This window comes from Scyliorhinus canicula, chromosome 11 (genome assembly GCF_902713615.1).
Source record: "Scyliorhinus canicula chromosome 11, sScyCan1.1, whole genome shotgun sequence".
Lineage (NCBI taxonomy): Eukaryota > Metazoa > Chordata > Chondrichthyes > Carcharhiniformes > Scyliorhinidae > Scyliorhinus > Scyliorhinus canicula.
In genome coordinates this window covers 127595544-127616708 of record NC_052156.1, presented here as the reverse complement: position 1 = coordinate 127616708, position 21165 = coordinate 127595544, and the positions used below count along the sequence as shown (strand labels likewise).

Here is a 21165-nt window from a genome sequence, read left to right as displayed (position 1 = left end):
TACTTACCACTGGACCTTTTTGAAGTTTGGCTAGCAAAAATGGATGTCTTAGCCTTTGGGCACTGATCCCTCCCCAATACATTTGCAACTTTGTTAGGTCTTATTTTAGTATCAACTTTCATATCAATTGAGCCAATTATTTGTAAACCTTTACTGGGCAGAGTCTGCATCACAGATCCTTGCTGATTCACCGTTCCAGAGGTGGTTAGTTTACAAGTATTTGTTGGTTTCATTAATTTTGTTTTTGGAACATCAATTGCACACGTAGAACTTGACTTGCTCTTTGGGGCAGAAACTCTGCTGCCATTTTTTGAGGTTTGTAGTTTTGAAGAGTTTACGGGTATGTTCACAGACACCGCTGGAAAAGAAATTGCAAATCTTTAAAACACAAAAATTATATGTTAATTTAGTTGGCAAGACCTGACAAATGGAGTAATGTGGAAAGCGTGAAATTGTCTATTTTGACAGGAATAAAACAAAGCATATTATCTAAACAGTGAGAGATTGCAGTGCTCAGAGATATCCTAGTGCATGAATTGCAAAAGGTTAGTGTAATAAATAATGGCATTGTTATGGGAATTGAATAAGAGTGTAGAGATTCTACTTCAGTTGTACAGGGCATTGACGAGACCACAGCTGGAGTACGAGGTATAGTTTTGGTCTCCTTATTGAAGAAAGGATGCAAATACATTGGAAGCAGTTCAGTGAAGGTTTAGTAAACTAATAGATGGATTGGGCGGCCAGGCTGTTTTATGAGCAAAGGTTGGACAGGCGAGGCTTGTATCTGCTGGAGTAAGAGGCGACTTGTTTGAAACATACAAGATCCCGAGTCTGGAAAGGGCAAATGTGGAGCAGTGTTTCCTCTTTTGGGAGAATCTAAACTGGGGTCACGATTTTTTTAAAAAAACAAGACGCTGCCCATTTAGAATGGAGATGAGGAGAAATTATGTCTCCTCAAGTGGAGTGTCTTTGGAACTCGATTCTTCAAAGAGGCAATGGAAGCAGACTCTTTGAATATTAAAGGCAGAGGGGAATAATCTTGATATGGTTATCAGGGATATATATGGCTAGGGCAGGGGGAAATGATTAGATACATGCAGGTTCGAGATTTTGCCAGAAAGGAGATACAGAGCTTCCTGGTGGAGCCGGCCTCCACATTGCTGGAGGAGGTACTGACAACAGGTGGACTGAAGAAGGGGGTTAGTGTCAGCGGTTTACAGAGCTATTTTGGAAGAGGAGTAGGCACCACTGGAAGGGATCAAAACAAAGTGGGAGGAAGAGTTGAGAGAGGGTATGGAGGGGGGGGTTCTGGTTTGAAGTGCACCGGAGAGTGAATGCCTCCACCTCGTGCACGAGGTTGGGGCTGATACAGCTGAAGGCAGCTGAAGGTGGTATACAGAGCACACCTCACGAGGGCGAGGAGGAGCCAATTTTTTTGAAGGAGTAGATGATGTGTATGAATGTTCCCCGGGGGGTGGGCTAAACTCGTTCACACGTTTTGGTCCTGTCCAAAGCTACAGGATTACTGGAAGGGGTTTTTTAGGGTAATTTCTAAAGTGGTGCACGTGAAACTGGACCCGGGCCCCCGGGGAGGCCATATTCGGGGTGTTGGAATCGGGTGCGGAGGCAGATGTTGTAGCCTTCGCCACGTTGATCGCCCGAAGGCAGATCCTGATAGGGTGGAGCTCTCCACCCTGTGCCCTGGGGTCCTGTTAGAATTCATGACTCTTGAGAAGGTAAAGTTTGAACTGAGGGGAAGGATGGAGAGGTTCTACAATTCATGGGCATTATTCATTATGCACTTTCAAGAACTGGATAACATCAAACATTAGTTGGGGCGTGTGGGAGGGGGCTGCATGTGTTAATGGCGACTGTGGGTGATCCCATATTTCTTTTTGTCATTTGTTTGTGTGAACATGTGGGCTAATGTTTGGGGTTTGGTGGGAGGATGGGATCATGGTTATTGATATGGGGATTCACATATTTGTTACGGATTATTGTTTATTGTTGGTGGGTGTAAATTTCGGAGAATATGTGAAAAAGGAGAATAAAAATATTTCCAAAAAAAAAACCCAAGGTTATCGGGGATAGGTAGGAATGTGGACCGGAGGTTACGATTAGATCAGTCATAATCTCATTGAATGGTGGAACAAACATGAAGAGCAGAATGGCCTACCCCGTTCCCAATTTGTATGTGAGAAAACAGGCTATTTTGAATTTGAAAGATGATATTGCCCTTTATAAATATTACACTGCCAGAAGCTGAATTTACCATGTACATTAAAAAAATTATCTTTACACTCAGTTGATGCGGCATTTCAAAATAAACAATTTTCAAACGATACAACTGATTATTTAGGGTTTGGATCAAGGGACTAAATACAGCCTTCAGTGGATTTCAATTGTAAGAATATGCTTTGCTGAACAAATAGCACTTTCAACCTTTCCCATCCAATATAGTAGTTTTTCCATTTACACACGAGCTTTCCATATATTGCTATAAAATCAGAAATTTACAGGAAAAAATAGGCCATTCACCATGTCCTTGACAAGGAGCCATCTAGCCTAATTCCATTTTCCAGCTCTTGGTCTATCAATAGGAGCTATACTCCCTAGTCAACATCACAATGCTTAGAGCAAATTGCAACTCATAGTGACCCATCACTGAGAAATAGAAAGGAATTTGAAAACCGAGTGCACCTGCTAGCTCCAGAGCACTTTTGGAGGGGTATGGATTAAAGTATTTAATCCCCATTACAAAACAAGAACAGCAAAAGTGCTTAATTTGAATGCAGGGTAGTATGAATATGTTCAAGCCAAGCCTGGAACAAAGCCAAGAGGTGCAAGTGGGATGTAAAGGTACATTTAAGAAGTTAGGCATTGGATGTGATACGAGTCAAAGTAAACAAGGCCCATCAATTATATTTTCAAAGTGTCAGATATGAAAACCAAAACTCCACAATTGTTCGAGTTACAAACAGTAGATTAAAAATCCACTTGCCTCTGCTACCACTAGCGGAATTGTGAAGACTAGAATGGACACTGGATGTAGATGAAGTATGGTTGAGAGTCCTTACTGCCATACTAGCACTGTGCTTCTTCACAGAACTTGAAGCCTTAGACCCAGAAACCTTTGGTTGGATTACCTGCAAGAAAACCCAAATCGTTTTCTCAGATTGTAAAAAAGTGCAATACAAATAGTCTTCCCAAGCATAGGTTGTTCAAAGTTCCTCTTCGCATTTTCCTGCTCAGTTTGCTTTTCCAAAACCCAGACATAACCAGCAAATGAAGTTCAATTCATAAATATGAAGTAGAATATAGTGATGCCGTGCATTTTGGTAGTAAGAATAGGGAGGTCAACTTATTATTGGAGGGAGGAAATCTAGGTGGGATAAAAGGAATAAAAAAGTGATCTTGGAGCACAAATACATCAAACTCAAACCAAGAAGTCTAATAGGGAATGCAGAAGACTGGGAAATGGAGAGAAAGTGGAACTAGCTACCACAAGGACGCAATGAAGCACCTGGTACAGATGCATTTAATTGGGGAAGCCAAGACAAGCATATCAGGCAGCAGGAAAGAGGGAATCATGATAGATTTGGATGAGGAAAGATAGGAGGATAAACACCATCGTGGAATGTCCAGAAGGTCAATGTCTGGCGTAAACTTTATGCTTCTCAAGAGGGAACATTAAGTAACAGTGCTTTCAAAATCTTATCAAGCATATTGCAAAGCCCTTGCCTCTAGGTGTAGCTTATAAAAGAACGAATGTCAAATCTGCAACTTAAGCCGGCATATTGTTGCTATTGAAAACAATTATAAGAATAAATGCCTACAGTTGAAATAATTAAACATCTATTTTAATGGGAAGCTACGAAATGTCTGACTTATCGGAACTACAAGACTTTCCCTGTATGGAATCACTTCTTGATGAACAAGTGATGCATTGAGCACAAGGTGACAGACCACAGCCCCATTTCCCTTTGCTAAAAGGATAACTCAGCAAAATTAAGATTCCCCCTCATCAAAAAGAATGCATTATACAAGAAATAGATATGAAAGAAAAAAAAGAGAACCATTTAAAAAGAGAATTGGAGCAGGCAACCCATCTTTTCCAGTAATACAGATATATGAATTTTTATTAAAAAATCAAATCAACAGAAATACATCAGTTTTATTTTAACTTGCAGAAAATTCTCAATCTTGGAAATCCAAAATTTAACATACGGGGACATTTAAACCAGGCTGTATCAGGATCAATCCAAGACTGTAAATCTCCATGTATTGGGGAGGGGGTGCTGTGTGGAAGAAAAAAACCCTCAAAAAACAAGGGGGGGGGGGGGGGGGGGGGGGGGGGAGGGAGAAAGAGAGAAGAGAAAGAGTATGGTGCATGGAACATACTTTAAAGATTGCTATCCTGAAAGGTATGCAATCTATTATCAAACCACTACACACAATGAACAGAGAAGTTAATAATCAGTCAAACCTAGCAATGTCAGTAATTTTCATTGCGAGTACATGAGGTTTTTAAAATAATGTATGCCAAAGTCAGCATTATTGTAGCATGTGTCCAATTGGAGAACATATGCTGGTTGCAGACCAAGGGATGTGGCTTTGAACCTTTAATATTGGAAATTACTACCACAATAACAAATTGTTCCATCCCTAAATACACTCGACAAATGTACAGCAATGACCAAACAAATTACCCAGAAACCATTATCTACCATAAGAATTAATGTGGAATACTCAAATTTCCATGCTTTCTGTTCACTGTAAGGTACTGATTTTAACAGAAACAGAAAGCACACTTTTGTGCAAAAGGGCCAGAGTTGAGGACCCAAAAGTAGTGAGTGCTGACATTCTCGAAGCAAGGGTGCCAAACTTGAACAATTAAGAAAACCAAAACAGGTGCGCCTTATTAGAAAAGCACTATGACAGGAAATTTCTATTTATTTTTTGAAATTCCCTTCGAATCTTTCCCCTTTCGAGGGCACATAATCAATATTGAGATAATGATCCTTGCAAATAGCATGCAAGGTATCTTCCCCATGTGATCACTCTCCATTTACAAACTTAGACATGCTTTCATCTGGCATCACTGTCTGCCAAGCAACATACGACACTGAAGGATTTTGATTACTCTTTCAAAAAGGAACCCTTAAAAAAAAACTGCAGCAAACACAAATTAAGATGCTGACCAAGAGGTGACATATTTAGCAAACAAAGGTGAGCACAAATGTTCACAACAAACATTGGTTCCTCAACTGCAGAGAGGAAGCAATCAATTAAAATTAACAATTATCGCATACCTCCTCTTTCCAAGCCAAGACAAAAAATATTATTGCTCTGATCAAAATCTCAAACCGAATTTGTAGTTTGGAATGAAAAGCAGAAGACTGGCATCTACGATTTCACGGAATTAGCTAACCAGAAGTCATAGCCTGTTTCGCATCAATATCTACTTTTGCTCACAAGTTATAAAATTGCTGATTAAACTCATTTATTTTAAGACAGCTGGCTTTTTTATTCATTATAAATGTAAAATCCACACTTCCCCCTGCAGTTTGTTCTTGAATAAGTGACTCCAGCTATTATCCCATACCTGGTTTGGAGCAAATGATCCATTCTTACGGCCAGAGGCACAAGGATGGAGGCAGAGAATCACTTACATCGGAAATAATGCCAGCAGCATCTGATTGATCATCTGACGAAGAAGTATTATTCAAATGTTTCTTTCTGGAGGGAGTTAATCCAGTTCCTGGTTTGGGCTGAATGGGTAGAGAGATCAAAGATCAAGATAAATGGAGCTTGGACAAAATCAGTACCACAGGATTTTTCTAATACTCAGACACAATTATGCATTGATCTGGAGGCAAACCCCAAGGAAGTACAAGAAAACAAAAGTATAGTACAATAGAATAAATGTTCAAGCTTTAGATATTTTTACATATAGAACCATCATCTAATCTATTCATTATTGTCTCGAACAACAAGAGCATCATCAGCAGCTGCAATACAAATGCTTTTGCTTTTTGAGGCAATAAAATCTTTCTGGGATAGGACTTCGCCTTAAATTGAAGATGTCACATCAAGTATAAATGAATGGAGATAGTTATTAGATCAGGGACTCATTTTGGAGTTGGTAACAGGCAAGCCAGCCCCTCATTCTACTACTGCAAACCAGCATTGGCATTCCTAATCTGCAAATCCTTTCCCCAAAAGAAAAATCTGAGGAATTGAGCAAGTTGCAACAGTAATTTTGTACAGGCTTCCAATCCGTCCTGCAGAGTATAGGAGGCAGATTGTTTTTTTTAAATAAATGGTTTGTACAATTAATAACCCATTTACAAAAAAGGGATATAAAATTTGCATCATACTTTTTAAAAATCATCAAACTGACCATCTTTGCAGAACGCTGTAATAGCTCAGATTTTAAAAGTAACCTAGTAAATAAAAGTCTTCAATCGCACAGATAACTTGGACTAAAAAGTTCCAGGTATTCAAACCATTCCAGAACAAAAATCACTGAATTTACTAACATTGATTTACATGATGAGACAATAATCTGAAACAAACAACTATCACAAAATTAATTATATTTCTTTACTTAATAATCTTTACTTCTAGCCAAGTGTATAATACCATTAATATTTGCAACAAGCTAAAGTTATATTTTACTAAATATTTAGTGCTAGAAATGTTTTGATAAATATGCCTGGATAAAAGTTTTTCCACATGACAAGTTCTTCAGTATGTGCTCAAGTCATAATATACAGCTCCCATGCACAAAATTCAGAGGAATAATTTTTACTCCACTCCTCTGGTAATTTGCAGAGTGTAGCAATAGAGATGGTGCTGCACAGGTACACTAGGATGCTGTGATACAAGGAAATACAAAAAGAAATCTTCAACAATTGCATTATTAGATTAGAGTAGAGTTGAAGATTACAAGGAGATGACAATAGTGCAAAGTGTTACAAAGATAATTGGAACTATTTCTAGTGATTGAAGAATCCAGAATGAGGTGACACCAGAGATTAAATGAAGATTAGGACAGGAGGAGGGAAGAAGTTTTTAAAAACTGGTTTTGATCAATGGTTAATTCTTCAGTCGGTCACCAATTGCTGTTGAATTTCAGCACAGATGGCTGACCAAAAGGAAGAGCGAATAGGCAGTCACTGCTATGTGGAGGCCAAAAATCCAAATAGACTGCCAAACAGCCTGGTCCAATGTTTCAATAGCCAAGTAATTTTACATGTAAACCAGGCAGATTTATAAATAATTTCAATACGAAAAAATAATTTAGTTTTTGATACTGAACTACAAATAGATTACTACAAAAGTTTTTTTTTGAGTGGGGGAAAAGATATAAGTAATTTGTTCCTCAAGTAAATGCAACAATTCCAATTCTATGGAGTTGAACAAAAACATTGTACTGTAAATGCAAAACAAAATAAACTGGTAGCTTTTGGGGGAAAACAAATTTGCATCTTTATGCATTCAGATTAGTTTAACACATTTGCTGTTATCATATTATATATATGTTGCAGCAGGATCACAGTAAATGGGAAAACTCAGATCCTTCACTTGCCATAAAGTATACTACAAAAAATTGACTAGTACATCTTTGCATCTAGCCAGCCCATCACACTCACTGAAATTGTTAATTAACACCAGACAACTTAGATCAACAGGTAACATTAAATAATGTGACTAACCTTGAATATTCAGATCTGTATTGATTGCTTTACCAGAGGAAAACTGCTTACCTTTTCTGATGTTACTTTTGTTGATGCACATGTTAGTTGTTCGCCTGGTGGAACTTCCCTCAAAGTTGTGTTCTCAGTACAAGCCACATCATTATTCCCAAATGATGGATTTCTACAGTTTTGCAAGGGTGGCACAGAAGAGTTGATTATCCCAGCAGCTGCTTTCTTAGGTGATTGTAATGGAAAGCCGCAATGAGTATTGGAAGAACAAACCTGCAGACTTTTCTGGATTGCTGGTGGAAGGAATCGCAGTGGACTATCTTGAACTATAAAGGTCTCTCTTCTTGGACAACTTGGGCTGCTAATACCCTTCAGAAGGGCCAGTTTCAATTTTGATTCCTCTATAAATTGTTCCACTACTTTATTGTGGATCATTTTATTTCCCATTTTCTTAGACTTTCCCTCCACCTGGCTACCGAAATGCTGTGCCAGTAAGTTGGCTTCTCTGGATACTTCAACAAACTGGTCTGTGTTCAGAGGACTCCAACTCACGGTTTCTGTAGACTTGAAACTTTCCTCTTCTTTGTAGTTCAAATCAATTCCAATGGCAATACATTTTTCCACATGTCGAACAGGCCCAAGAAAAACTTCATCATCATCATCACTTTTTCCACTAGGAAAAAAAAGCTTACTAGTTTTTAAGATTGAAAAGGCATTATGAATTTAATCTCAACTGCTTTACGTTCAAATAGTAAAACCCCTTAAAATATGAACACACTGCATAGGTTAAACTTTTAGATAAACTGAATTCCACTTCCTAAATCTGTGCACCAACTGCATGCAGTGAGCCCACTTCTAGACAATACCAATTCTCTTGAACCAGGGACAATGTTTTTTTTCTAGTCCCCTCCTTCGCATCAAGAATGCCCAAGCTCCACATTTGGAGATCTTAGAATAATTTGGTAGTACAGTACTTGAGCATTGCTGAAAAATACATTGTCAAAGCTTTTCGTGTTTGATGAATGCAAGAATACAAATGTCAGGGAAGGAACAACTTTATATGTACCTGGTAATCTTATGTTGAATTCCGCACTAAACCCATTCTGGCTCAAGTTTTTAGTAGTGTGCTGCGTTTCCCAATTCGATCATAATAATAGTCTTATTTTAAGCCTCATCAAATACTTATTGCAACTGAAGTACAACATTCACTACATATTGGTTGTTTATTACAGCAGTAAAAAGCTTGAGAAAGTGAAAGTGTTTACCTTGCAGGGGATAACAAAATGTCAAAGTCAGAATTCTCTTCAGATAAAAGATTGAAATCTGAAAATACAAATAACATGCTGTTAATTCACTGAACAGAGGGGAGATACGTGGAATCATTTTTGCAATATTAACTTTAAATTTCTCCATTTAAAAGGCAGTACCCAAATAAATATAATCCAAGGGTAAAAAGGAATAACTATATATACACATTTACTCCCATTCTAGTCTTTTCTTATTCCCAAGTTGGTCAACAGCAGCTCTGGAATACACCATTGTTTGAAGAGCCTCCAATCACTACTAAGTTTGCCTATCGATGGTTCCAATCAGTTATTCGCTATCTTAATTTATTTTTCAGGATTTACCTGTTCTACACTATTAACTTTTTATCTTTAAGATCAGAGTGTCAAGGTTGAAAATCAAGTTTCTAAAGGTCTTACTGCATAACTCAGCTTTTGGACACTAGGCTTATGCCGACACATCCAAGATGCTAATCCTTTGTCTAGGAATGAAGGGAACAAACAAAAATAGTTTATATTTATATAGTGCCCGTCATGTAGAAAAATGTCCCAAGAAATTTAAAGTTTGGACGCTACTTAAATGTTGGGCTGACCAGAGAACTGTGCATCTTGATTATGGGATTCTATCTATTTAGCCAAATCAGTAACATACAAGTCCTCATTGATTGCTGCCCTGAATTGGCTATGCATTAGGAGCATCAATTCTCTAGAACTTCTACATTTCCCCCACTTCATTATGCATTTCACCACCATTCATTAGAGTATGTGTTTTATTTTATTTTCTTCATGAGCAGTATTTACTTGAGCATGCATTAAACCAGCATGGGGCTGGTTTAGCACAGCTGGCTTGTAATGCAGAACAAGGCCAGCAGCTTGGGTTCAATCCCGTACCAGCCTCCACGAACAGGTGCAGAATATGGCGACTAGGGACTTTTCACAGTAACTTTATTGAAGCTTACTTGTGACAATAAGCGATTATTATATATTGTTATTAACTGTCATCCACCATTGTTCATTTGCAAATTATAAATTTCTGAGCTAGGGGCAGCACAGTGGTTAGCACTGCTGCCTCCCAGCACCAGGGGCCTGAGTTCAGCTATGGCATCAGGTGACTGTGGAGTTTGCACATTCACCCAGTGGGTTTCCTCCGGTTGCTCTGGTTTCCTCCCACAGTCCAAAGATGCGCAGGTTAGGGGGATTGGCCAGCTAAATTGCCTCTAAGTGTCCAAAAGATTAGATTACAGGGATAGGCTGGGATGCTCTTTCAGAGGGTCAGTGCAGGCTAGAATGGCTGAATGGCCTCCTTCTGCACTATGATTTCTACCATTTCCAGTGCCCATCCGTTTCCATATAGTTGAAAAAAATCAATTTGTGTACTGTTTCAGAATCTAAGTAATTGATGTAAATTGCAAACATAAATTTTTGGACCATATCTGGGGTAGTCAAACAAACAAACAATCAATCAAGCCTCATTCCATTTTCCAGCTCTTGGCCCACAGCCCTCTAGGATAGGTACCTGAAGTGCTTTAACCAAGTATTTTTAAATGCAATGAATGTGTCTGCCTCTACCATCCTTTCAAGTAATAAATTTTAGACCTCCACTAATCTCAGGATGAAAACATTTTGCAATTCTCTCCAATCCATCTCTCAATTACTTTAACTCTATGCACCTTGATTATTGACCTCTTTGCCAAGGGAGAGAAGTCATTTTCATCCATTAAATAAACTCCTCAGATCTCCCCTTAGGAGATCTGCAAAGAAAACAAACCAGACTATCTAACTTTTCTCATAGCTAAAATTCTCCATTCCTGGCAACGTCCTCTGCACCCACTGGAGTGCAATCACATCCTTTCTGTAACAGTAATCAGAATAGTGCACTGTACTTTGGTGTAATATTTTTATGTAGTTTTGACATCACTCCCTTGCTTTTACATTCCATTCCTTGGTTAATAAAGGAAAACATTCCATTTGCCTTTTTAACCACCTCATCTAGGAAGTTCTTCTACCTTCAGGAACTCAAAACATGCACTCCCAGGCTCTTCAACTCCAAGGTCCCTCTGTTCCTGTACACCTTAGGTGTCCTACTATTTACTGTCTATACCCTTGCCTAGTTTGTCTTCTTCAAATACACTTCTCTACAGCAAATTCATTTACCACTTTTCTGCCCATCAGGCAATCCATCAATCTCTTCCCACAGTCTAATGGTTTTACTTTCCACTCGTCAACCACACAAAATTCTGCATCATCGTATCATGCCCCCTAGAAATTAGGTCCAAACCATTGATGAATATCAGGAAGGATACATCTACAGAACGTTCTGGAAATATCATTACAGAAACACCAGTCAACCATTAGCCTTTCCTCCTGCAATTGAGCAAATTTTGGATCAAACTGGTCATGTGCTCTTTGATCCCACAGGCTCTTACCAGTTTAACTTTGTCCATTGCCCATCTACACGGAATCAAACCTGAACTGATTCATTTGAACCAGTTATATAAATTACATGACTCCCAACAGCAGGTCACAGACTTGGAATTCAGAGGGGAGAAACTAACCTCCTGACTCCCCAAGTCTGTTCACCATCTATAAGGCACAAGTCAGGAAGTCACTAATGTACAGTGGTAGAAATGTATACCATTTACAAGATGCACAACAGAAACTCACCAAGGCTCCTTCGATGGCACCTTCCAAACCTGCGAGTATTCAACTAAGAACAAGGGCTGAAGACACATGGGAACACCACCACCTACAGATTCCCCTTCAGGTCACACACCATCCTGACTTGAAACCATCACTGTCAGGGAATCAAAATCCTGGAGCTTCCAGCAGCATTGTGGATGAATTTATACAAAAATGACTTCAGCGGTTCTTCAAGGTAGCAGCTCACCACCACCTTCAAGGGTAGGCAACAAATGCTGGTCTTGCCAGCAAAGTCTACATCCCATGAAGAATAAAAAAGTCAATTTCTTCGTCCTTTTTAAACAACACACAACATTAGCAGCTCTCCAGTACACCTGCATCCAGAGATGCTTGGAAAATTGACGCCAAAACGTCTTATTTCCTCCCTTGTTTTTTTAGCATCCTGGGCTACATTTCACACTGGCCTGACGATTTATTCACTTTCAAAAAAGGTGTTAGACTCCTTCAAACTTTCTGTGTTTATGTCATCCAAAATTTCAAAGCCTCCTCCTCAACGACAATGTTTGCACTGTTCCCCTCATTTATTTATTTTTTAAATAAATGTTTTTTATTGGGTTTTTGAACTCATTTATGAATCCTGACATAAAGTGCTCATTAAGAATCATGCCCAAAATTTCCAACTCCACACATGTACAACTATTTCCGTCATTATCCTCTGGTTTTGTTTATGTATTTAAAAATAGTAGTGGCTCTTCGCCCTGCACCTTCATCGCCATACCCTTCCAATATTGGCATAGATCTATTAACTGCTACCAGCTGTTTCCACCCTTCAACCAATGTCTTAACCTCTGATGTAGCCCAAATTCCTATAGCTTTGATCTTCATATCTCCTTCGATGGAATTTTATCAAATGCCTTTTGGGAAAATAGATGTTCTACATCAATTTGGAATGTTATTTTGTAAAATCAACACTAAATAGGCATGATCTTACAACCTGAATATGCAAGGACTGTAATTTATGGGATTATTGTACAGATAATGTACACAATAAAAGCAATTTAATTATTTTAAAAGGGACAGAGACCAACATGTTTCCAGTTGTCCATGTTCAATATGGGCAACGTGGTAGTACAGTTGTTAGCACTGTTGCTTCAGTGTCGGGGTCGCAGGTTCAATTCCCGGCTTGGCTGACTGTGCGTAGCCTGCACGTTCTCTCCATGCCTGCCTGGATTTCCTCAGGTTTCCTTCCACAAGTCCCAAAAGACATGCTGTTAGGTAATTTGGACATTCTGAATTCTCCCTCCCTGTACCCGAACAAGCGCCGGAATGTAGAGAGCTTTTCATGGTAACTTCATTGCAGTGTTAACATATGCCTACTTGTGACAATAATGATTATTATATGCAACGTTTCCTAGCCTGGCGTCTCCCCAGTGCCCATTCCTTGTAATTATCATCAAGGAGCTCTGGGAAGCATACACCATCCAAAATGATTCACTAGTTTGTGCCCATTTAGATTATCCAAGGCTTCACTTATCTCACTTATGAAGCAGGTCTTTACTTTTGCCCAGTTTATCAGTTTGTGGAGAGCCTGATGAACATTTGGGTAAGTAAATATGAAAGCAAATCAGTCAGAATATCTATTATACTACAGTCATTCACTGTTTCATACTCATTTGCATATTCTACTGCTCTCAACTTGGAATTTGTATTTTACTCCCACATCTATGCTTGGCCCACCTTCCTTAGTTCACCCAATCACTAACCATTGCTACAGTGCAGAAGGAGGCCATACTGCCCATCTAGTTTGTACCGAGCCTCTGGAAGAGCATCCTACCCCCATAACCCCATTGACCTTGAGAACATGAAGTGGCAATTTAGCATGGCCAATCTACCTAACCTGCACACCTTTGGACGGTGGGAGGAAATTGGAGCGCCCCGAGGAAACCCACACAGACACAGAGAGAATGTGCAAACTCAGTCCCCTAATGTCAGAATCGAACCCAGATCCCTGGCGTGTGAGGCAGTAGTGCTAACCACTTCAAGAGTTTTTTACAATGTCCTTATATTTGGTGACTAACGTTTCTTGCTTCAAAATAGTGATGAGACAAATGACAGTTAAACTGCTTGAGGGACCAGGGCACTAGAGAACCCTGTTAAGTGAACAAGAGAAGAACTGGGTTGAGTGTCTCATCTGAATGAATCATAGAATTATAACATAACAGCGCAGAAGGAGAACACCCTACCTAGGCCAATGTCCACCCTATCCCCATAACCCCACCTAACCACCACCTGACACAAAGGGGCAATTTAGCATCCATCTACACGCATGCATTGTATCTCAGATTGAAATCCACAATCTTCAGAGTGAGGCAACAAGAATACTGCCAACTGAGCTTTTTAAGATTCGAATCTCATCAACAGGAGCTGGTTGAGATACAGGAAATCCTTAAGAAAAAGTCTACGATCTAATGACCAAGAATGACCTCTTAATACCTCCAGAGGCATGCATGGCACTTTCACTGGAAGAAAAGAACAAGCTAATTAATTATAAAACTACTTGTGTTTATGAGAACAAATCTAGGTGTTCACTACTACCTTTGCCAGTTTCCTCATCCATTACTTGTATTGGTCTCTGCAACTGGTGGATTCCGTTCAAGTGCTATAAAAAGTGAATACAAAACAGTAAAGATGAATAAAAGTATATTTTTCCAGAAATTACAATCCTGGCTAATCATTTGCCTATAAATACAGGCAATTTAATCCTGGAAATTTAGAGTTCATCCCATTCACATTAACCCACTATTGTATTTACACTACTACATCTTCTCCATTATTATTCATGCAAGTCAGATAGTTGATGAACTGCTTTATCCCATGAAACATACTGTATATATTAGGCTCACTATATTTATACTGTGGGAGCGGCAAGTGCTATTTCTGGATCTAATCCCATGATTTATGGACATCTTTGCAGAAAACATTTAGAACAATAATTTATACACATGCTGCATTTTATCTGCAAGTCCAAAGTCTATGAAAGATTAACAGGGCAGCACATTAACACAGTGGAGGGATGCACGGTAGCACAGGAGGCCATAGAGTCTGCACAGGTGATTACAAAGAGCACCCTACCCAAGGCCATACCTCCACCCTATTCCCATAACCCCACCCAACCTTTTTTGGTCACGAAGGGCAATTTAGCATGGCTAATCCACCTAACCTGCACATCTTTGGACTGTGGGAGGAAACCGGAGCACCCGGTGGAAACCCAAATACACGGGGAGAACATGCAGACTCCGCAGACAGTGACCAAAGCCGGGAATCAAACCTGGAACCCTGAAGCTGTGAAGCTACTATGCTAACCACTATGGAGTGTCTAAAGCATCATTTCAAACGTCCCATCAGAATATTTAGCTTTGGCACTGAGAATAAAGTAGAAGGTAAAAACCATTCAAATCATATTGAACAAACTCGCTTAGTTTCAATAACAACTCTATAGTCAATCCCTATGTTACAGCTACTCAAAAAGTAGCCTTTTGGCCCTGGACAATGGCACAGGTCACTTAATCTGACACCTCTCTTCCTCCTAACCCCTCACCAAGACAAAGCAGCAAACAACTTTGACAGAGTCACCCAGACTAAAAACGTTAGCTCCCTTAGAACATAAGAACTAGGAGTAGGCCATCTGGCCCCGCGAGCCTGCTCCACCATTCAATGAGATCATGGCTGATCTTTTGTGGACTCAACTCCACAACACAGAACTTTCAAAAAGCTTATCAATCTTTATCCCTCTATCTTTACCCCTTCTCGCTCTATAGATGTTGTCAGACCTGCTGACACGGTTCAGCATTTTGTGTTTCAGATTCCAGCACCCGCAGTAATTTGCCTTTAAATGTTGACATTGTTCCCTCCCGAAAATTGCCCATATTTAATGATAGTTCCTTCAGTGAGCTGTAATGCTATACCCCCCACCCAAAAGCGTGCACATGACTAAATGACCGCAGAGTGTGGAGCAGTGAGGCCACCCATGGCCTGTGTCCGGCCTGGGCTGACGGTTAAGGGGGGGGGGGGGGTCCGCACGCACTGACCCCGCAGTCTCCGTTCTCACCGGGTGCTCGGTCGATCGTTCTCCGTGCTTGCTTAATATCTATCTATCTATCTATATATATATATATATATATCTCTCTCTCTCTCTCTCTCTCTCTCGCGCTCGCGCTCGCTTTCTCTCAGCCACACCATTCAGTAACGACAGCTGGCTCCCTCCTATCAGGATTTTAAATCCAACCCGCCTGAGGAGCGCCGGCCGCTCATTGGCGCATTTGAACGAGAGCGTTAGCGCCTCATCCCGGGCAATGCATTCTGGGCGTTGTAGTTCATAGCCCGGCGCAGGCGCAGGCGCACCCGGACTGGTGCCGCAAACCCGGAGGGAGGGAGGGAGAGGGTCTGCAGCAGCAACATGTAAGCTCCAGCATGGAACACACTTCAAAGCCCCAGCATGTTCTTTTTCATTCATTTATAGGATGTGGGCGTTGCATTTATTGCCCATCCCTAACTGCGCTTGAGGGGCAGTTAAGAGCCAACCACATGTCAGACCAGGCAGATTTACTGGACATTAGTGAATCAGATGGGTTTTTAGGACAATGGTTTCATGACATCACTGGACTTTTAATTCCAGAATTTTATGGAATTCAAATTTCATCTACAGTGGAGGGGTTTGAAACTGGGGCGCCAGAGTATTCGGGGTCACTAGATGACAATACCACTATGCCACCGCCTCCCTAATGTAACTGACCCTAAATCCCCAGCATGCAACTGACCCTAAATCTGCAGCATGTAACTGACCCTAAATCTGCAGCATGCAACTGACCCTAAATCCCCAGCATGCAACTGACCCTAAATCCCCAGCATGTAACTGACCCTAAATCTGCAGCATGTAACTGACCCTAAATCCCCAGCATGCAACTGACCCTAAATCCCCAGCATGCAACTGACCCTAAATCCCCAGCATGTAACTGACCCTAAATCCCCAGCATGCAACTGACCCTAAATCCCCAGCATGTAACTGACCCTAAATCCGCAGCATGTAACGCACCCTAAATCCCCAGCATGTAACGCACCCTAAAGCCCCAGCATGTAACGCACCCTAAAACCCCAGCATGTAGCTCACCCTAAATCCCCAGCATGTAGCTCACCCTAAAACCCCAGCATGTAGCTCACCCTAAAACCCCAGCATGTAGCTCACCCTAAAACCCCAGCATGTAGCTCACCCTAAATCCCCAGCATGTAGCTCACCCTAAATCCCCAGCATGTAGCTCACCCTAAATCCCCAGCATGTAGCTCACCCTAAATCCCCAGCATGTAGCTCACCCTAAATCCCCAGCATGTAACTCACCCTAAATCCCCAGCATGTAACTCACCCTAAATCCCCAGCATGTAGCTCACCCTAAATCCCCAGCATGTAGCTCACCCTAAATCCCCAGCATGTAGCTCACCCTAAATCCCCAGCATGTAGCTCACCCTAAATCCCCAGCATGTAGCTCACCCTAAATCCCCAGCATGTAGCTCACGCTAAATCCCCAGCATGTAGCTCACCCTAAAACCCCAGCATGTAGCTCACCCTAAATCCCCAGCATGTAGCTCACCCTAAAACCCCAGCATGTAGCTCACCCTAAAACCCCAGCATGTAGCTCACCCTAAAACCCCAGCATGTAGCTCACCCTAAATCCCCAGCATGTAGCTCACCCTAAATCCCCAGCATGTAGCTCACCCTAAATCCCCAGCATGTAACTCACCCTAAATCCCCAGCATGTCGTTCACCCTAAAGCCCCAGCATGTAACTCACCCTAAATCCCCAGCATGTAGCTCACCCTAAAGCCCCAGCATGTAACTCACCCTAAATCCCCAGCATGTAGCTCACCCTAAATCCCCAGCATGTCACTCACCCTAAATCCCCAGCATGTAGCTCACCCTAAATCCCCAGCATGTAGCTCACCCTAAATCCCCAGCATGTAGCTCACCCTAAATCCCCAGCATGTAGCTCACCCTAATTCCCCAGCATGTAGCTCACCCTAAATCCCCAGCATGTAACTCACCCTAAATCCCCAGCATGTAGCTCACCCTAAATCCCCAGCATGTCGTTCACCCTAAATCCCCAGCATGTAGCTCACCCTAAATCCCCAGCACGTAGCTCACCCTAAAGCCCAGCATGTAACTCACCCTAAAGCCCAGCATGTAGCTCACCCTAAATCCCCAGCATGTAGCTCACCCTAAATCCCCAGCATGTGGCTCACCCTAAATCCCCAGCATGTAGCTCAGCCTAAATCCCCAGCATGTAGCTCAGCCTAAATCCCCAGCATGTAACTCATCCTAAAGCCCAGCATGTAGCTCACCCTAAATCCCCAGCATGTAGCTCACCCTAAATCCCCAGCATGTAACTCACCCTAAAACCCCAGCATGTAGCTCACCCTCAATCCCCAGCATGTAACTCACCCTAAATGCAAATTGAATGCCCTGCTTTTCAACTGTAGATTTTGAAATGTGGTGTTGTCAAGGGCAAAATTAATTCTCATTTGGAAAAGCATGGATTAATAAGTGACAGTCTGCACAGATTCATTAAAGATAAATTGTGTTTCGCTAACCTATGTTCTTTAAACTATGCAAAATACAGTGGATGCTGGAATCTGAAACAACAGAGGATGCTGGAAAATCTCAGCAGATCTGCTAGTACTTATCGGGAGAGAGAAACAGTCTATGGACTTGAAATGTTGAATTTGTTTCTCTCCTGACAGATGCTGTCAGATCTGCTGAGTTTTTCCAGTGTCCAGCTGTTCTTGACTATGTTCTTCGCTGAGTAACAGAGAGGGTTGTTGAAGGTAGCGTAGTTGTTTTTTTAAAAAGATTTTTTATTCTCCTTTTTCACACTTTCTCCCAAATTTACACCCAACAATAAACAATAATCAGTAACGAATGTAATGTCAATCCCCATGTCAATAACAATGATCCCATCCTCCCACCAAACCCCAGACATTGGCCCGCATGTTAACATAAACAAATGACAAAAAGGAATCAGGAATCACCCACGGTCACCATTAACACATAGTCCCCCTTCCCCCAACCTTCCCAGCCCCCAACCCCCCTAATGTTCGATGTGATCCAATTCTCGAAAGTGCATAATGAATAATGCCCATGAATTGTAGAACCCCTCCATCCTTCCCCTCAGTTCAAACTTACCCTTCTCAAGAGTCAAGAATTCCAACAGGTCCCCCCGCCACGCCAGGGTGGAGAGGTTGATCTCCACCCTAACAGGATCCGCCTTCGGATGATCAACAAGGCAAAGGATACATCCGCGCCCATTTCCAACCCCGGCTGGTCCGATACCCCGAATATGGCCTCTCGAGGGCCCGGGTCCAGTTTCATGTGCACCACTTTAGAGATTACCCTAAACACCTCCTTCCAGTAATTCTCCAGCTTTGGACAGGACCAAAACATATGAACACCTCCTGAAATGCTGCAGTATGGTGAATGTACTGCCACAGTGCTGTTATACAGGGAGTTCCAGAATTTTGACCCAGCAACAACAAAGGAATGGTGTTCTATTTCCAAGTCAGGATGGTGTGTGAACCGTGAAGAAGTCATCTTCAACTCAAAACTTTAACTCTGATCCTCACCACTGATGCTGCCAGACCTGATGAGCATTTCCAACACTTGCTGTTTTATCTCTGTTGTTGGAGATGGTCATTCTCTGGCACAAAAATTGTCATTTATCAGCCAAAGCCTGAATATCGCCCAGTATGGACAGCTTCATTCTCCAATTTGTGAATGGAATACACACCGCAATCATTGGAGGAAAAACTACTTCTGACATTATGATGGTGGGAAGGAAAATGCTTGAACCTAGGGGCACTAACCTGACAAACTCCTGCAGCAGAGATGAATAGCCTTCAACAACCACAATCATCTTCCTTTGGGCTGGCTATGACTCCAACCAGGGTTTTTTTCTTCCAATTTTTCTCAACAACTTTTTTACAAAGACTCCTCAATGTCACACATAGTCAAATGCTACCTTCATATCAAAGGCAGACCACTACCACCTCTGAAATACAGACACTGTGTCCATGCTTGGATAAAGGTTGTAACGAGGTCTGGTGCCAGTGGTTCCCGCAGAATCCAAACTGAGCAGCAGTGAGTAGGATATTGGTTATCCTAAAAGTGTGTAAATAATAAGCAGCTTGAATTTACAGTCTACTGTTTCTTAAAGTACTTTGGGAGAAGAAAAAGTAATGTATGTAACATTTTCCACAACTTCAGGATATCCAAATGCATTTCCAAGCCAAGCAAACGTAATTAGTGCTGCAGCATAGGAACATGTTGCAGCCACATTGTGCAGTGAGATCTCTCAATGATTTAAGAACAATCTGTTTTTGCTGGTAGCAGTTATGGGACTGAGAGTCAGCATGCTTTTGTGAAGGGTGGATCATGTTTTCTGGTTACTAGCATGGACAGGATAAATAAGTGTCCATGGATGTAGTCTACGTGGACATCTAAAAGGCATTTTATAAGATTCTGCACAAGATTAGTAACATTGAAATCACATTGAATGCGTTAAGTTTGGTTGGGAGGTTAAATGGAACATTCTGATTGATAGGATGTGACAAGTGATCTCTTCTAGGGCTTGAGTTTTTCCCTCACTCTATTATATAAGACGTAGAGGAAGAAATACAGTTCTCTATCCAAGTCTGAAGATAAGACTAGGAGGAACAGTAAAATGTATAGATTAAAGATGTGAGTTATAAAGGAACAAAGACAGACCATCTTTTTAACTCCATCTGCCATAGTTTTACCCAAGATGGGAGGAGTGCACTTTTAATCAAAGAACATTTATAATAATTATTTATGGTAGCAGACCGGGAAGAGTGTAGAAGCAAAGGGAAAGCAAAGCAAATGTGTCCATGAACATCTAAATGAAATGAAAATGAAAATGAAAATTTCATTTTGATGTTCATGGACACATTGCTAAAAGCTAGTGCACAGGTATAAAAATGATCAAGTCAGCTATTAGAATTTTGGACTTTTAAAGGGGGCTGGAGTACAAAGGTGAAAAAGTGATGAGCTTTGATTAGACTCTATTTAGAGTATATATTAAGTTTTGTGCACTAAACCTTAGTAGACATTTACTGGCCTTAGTCAGTATAGCACATGTTCACCAAATTTAAATTATTAGGTTAAGTTGCTTAGACTAGGTTTGTTTGAGAGGTTATCACATTGAGGTTTTAAAAAATGATAGCGGCAGGTTTGTTAGGGTAGAGAGATAAATTATTTCCTCTAGGGTTAGGTGGGGTTACTGGGTTATGGGTGGAGGTGTGGGCATAGATAGGATGCTCTTTCCAAGGGCCGGTGCAGATTCAATGGGTGGAATGGCCTCCTTCTGCACTGTAATTTCTATGATTTTAGTGGGGGAATCGAGAATAAGGAAGTATAATTTTAAAATTAGAACTTGACCATTTAAGGTTAAAATCAGGAAGTACTTTTAC

At 41.0% G+C, this 21165-nt stretch overlaps 1 protein-coding gene across 6 annotated transcripts in view; it reads right to left on the bottom strand.

Moving 5' to 3' along the window:
* gtse1 (G-2 and S-phase expressed 1) overlaps positions 1–15959 on the bottom strand; it is a 34318-nt gene extending 18359 nt beyond the window's left edge. For 3 of the 6 annotated variants that reach the window (XR_005462297.1, XM_038811370.1, XM_038811371.1), the window contains exons 1-7: positions 15872–15959; positions 14231–14294; positions 8978–9035; positions 7773–8385; positions 5673–5771; positions 3002–3146; positions 8–358 (exon numbers count right to left, since the gene is read on the bottom strand). Coding sequence is in view for 5 of the 6 variants with exons in the window: in XM_038811370.1 (XP_038667298.1) it covers positions 8–358; positions 3002–3146; positions 5673–5771; positions 7773–8385; positions 8978–9035; positions 14231–14294; positions 15872–15874 (1333 nt within the window). In the remaining variant the exon portion in view is untranslated. Of the gene's footprint in view, positions 1–7; positions 359–3001; positions 3147–5672; positions 5772–7772; positions 8386–8977; positions 9036–14230; positions 14295–15604; positions 15678–15743 lie in introns of those variants that run through there. The other 3 variants (XM_038811374.1, XM_038811372.1, XM_038811373.1) reach the window with 3 other exon arrangements.
* Positions 15960–21165: the final 5206 nt, after the last annotated feature.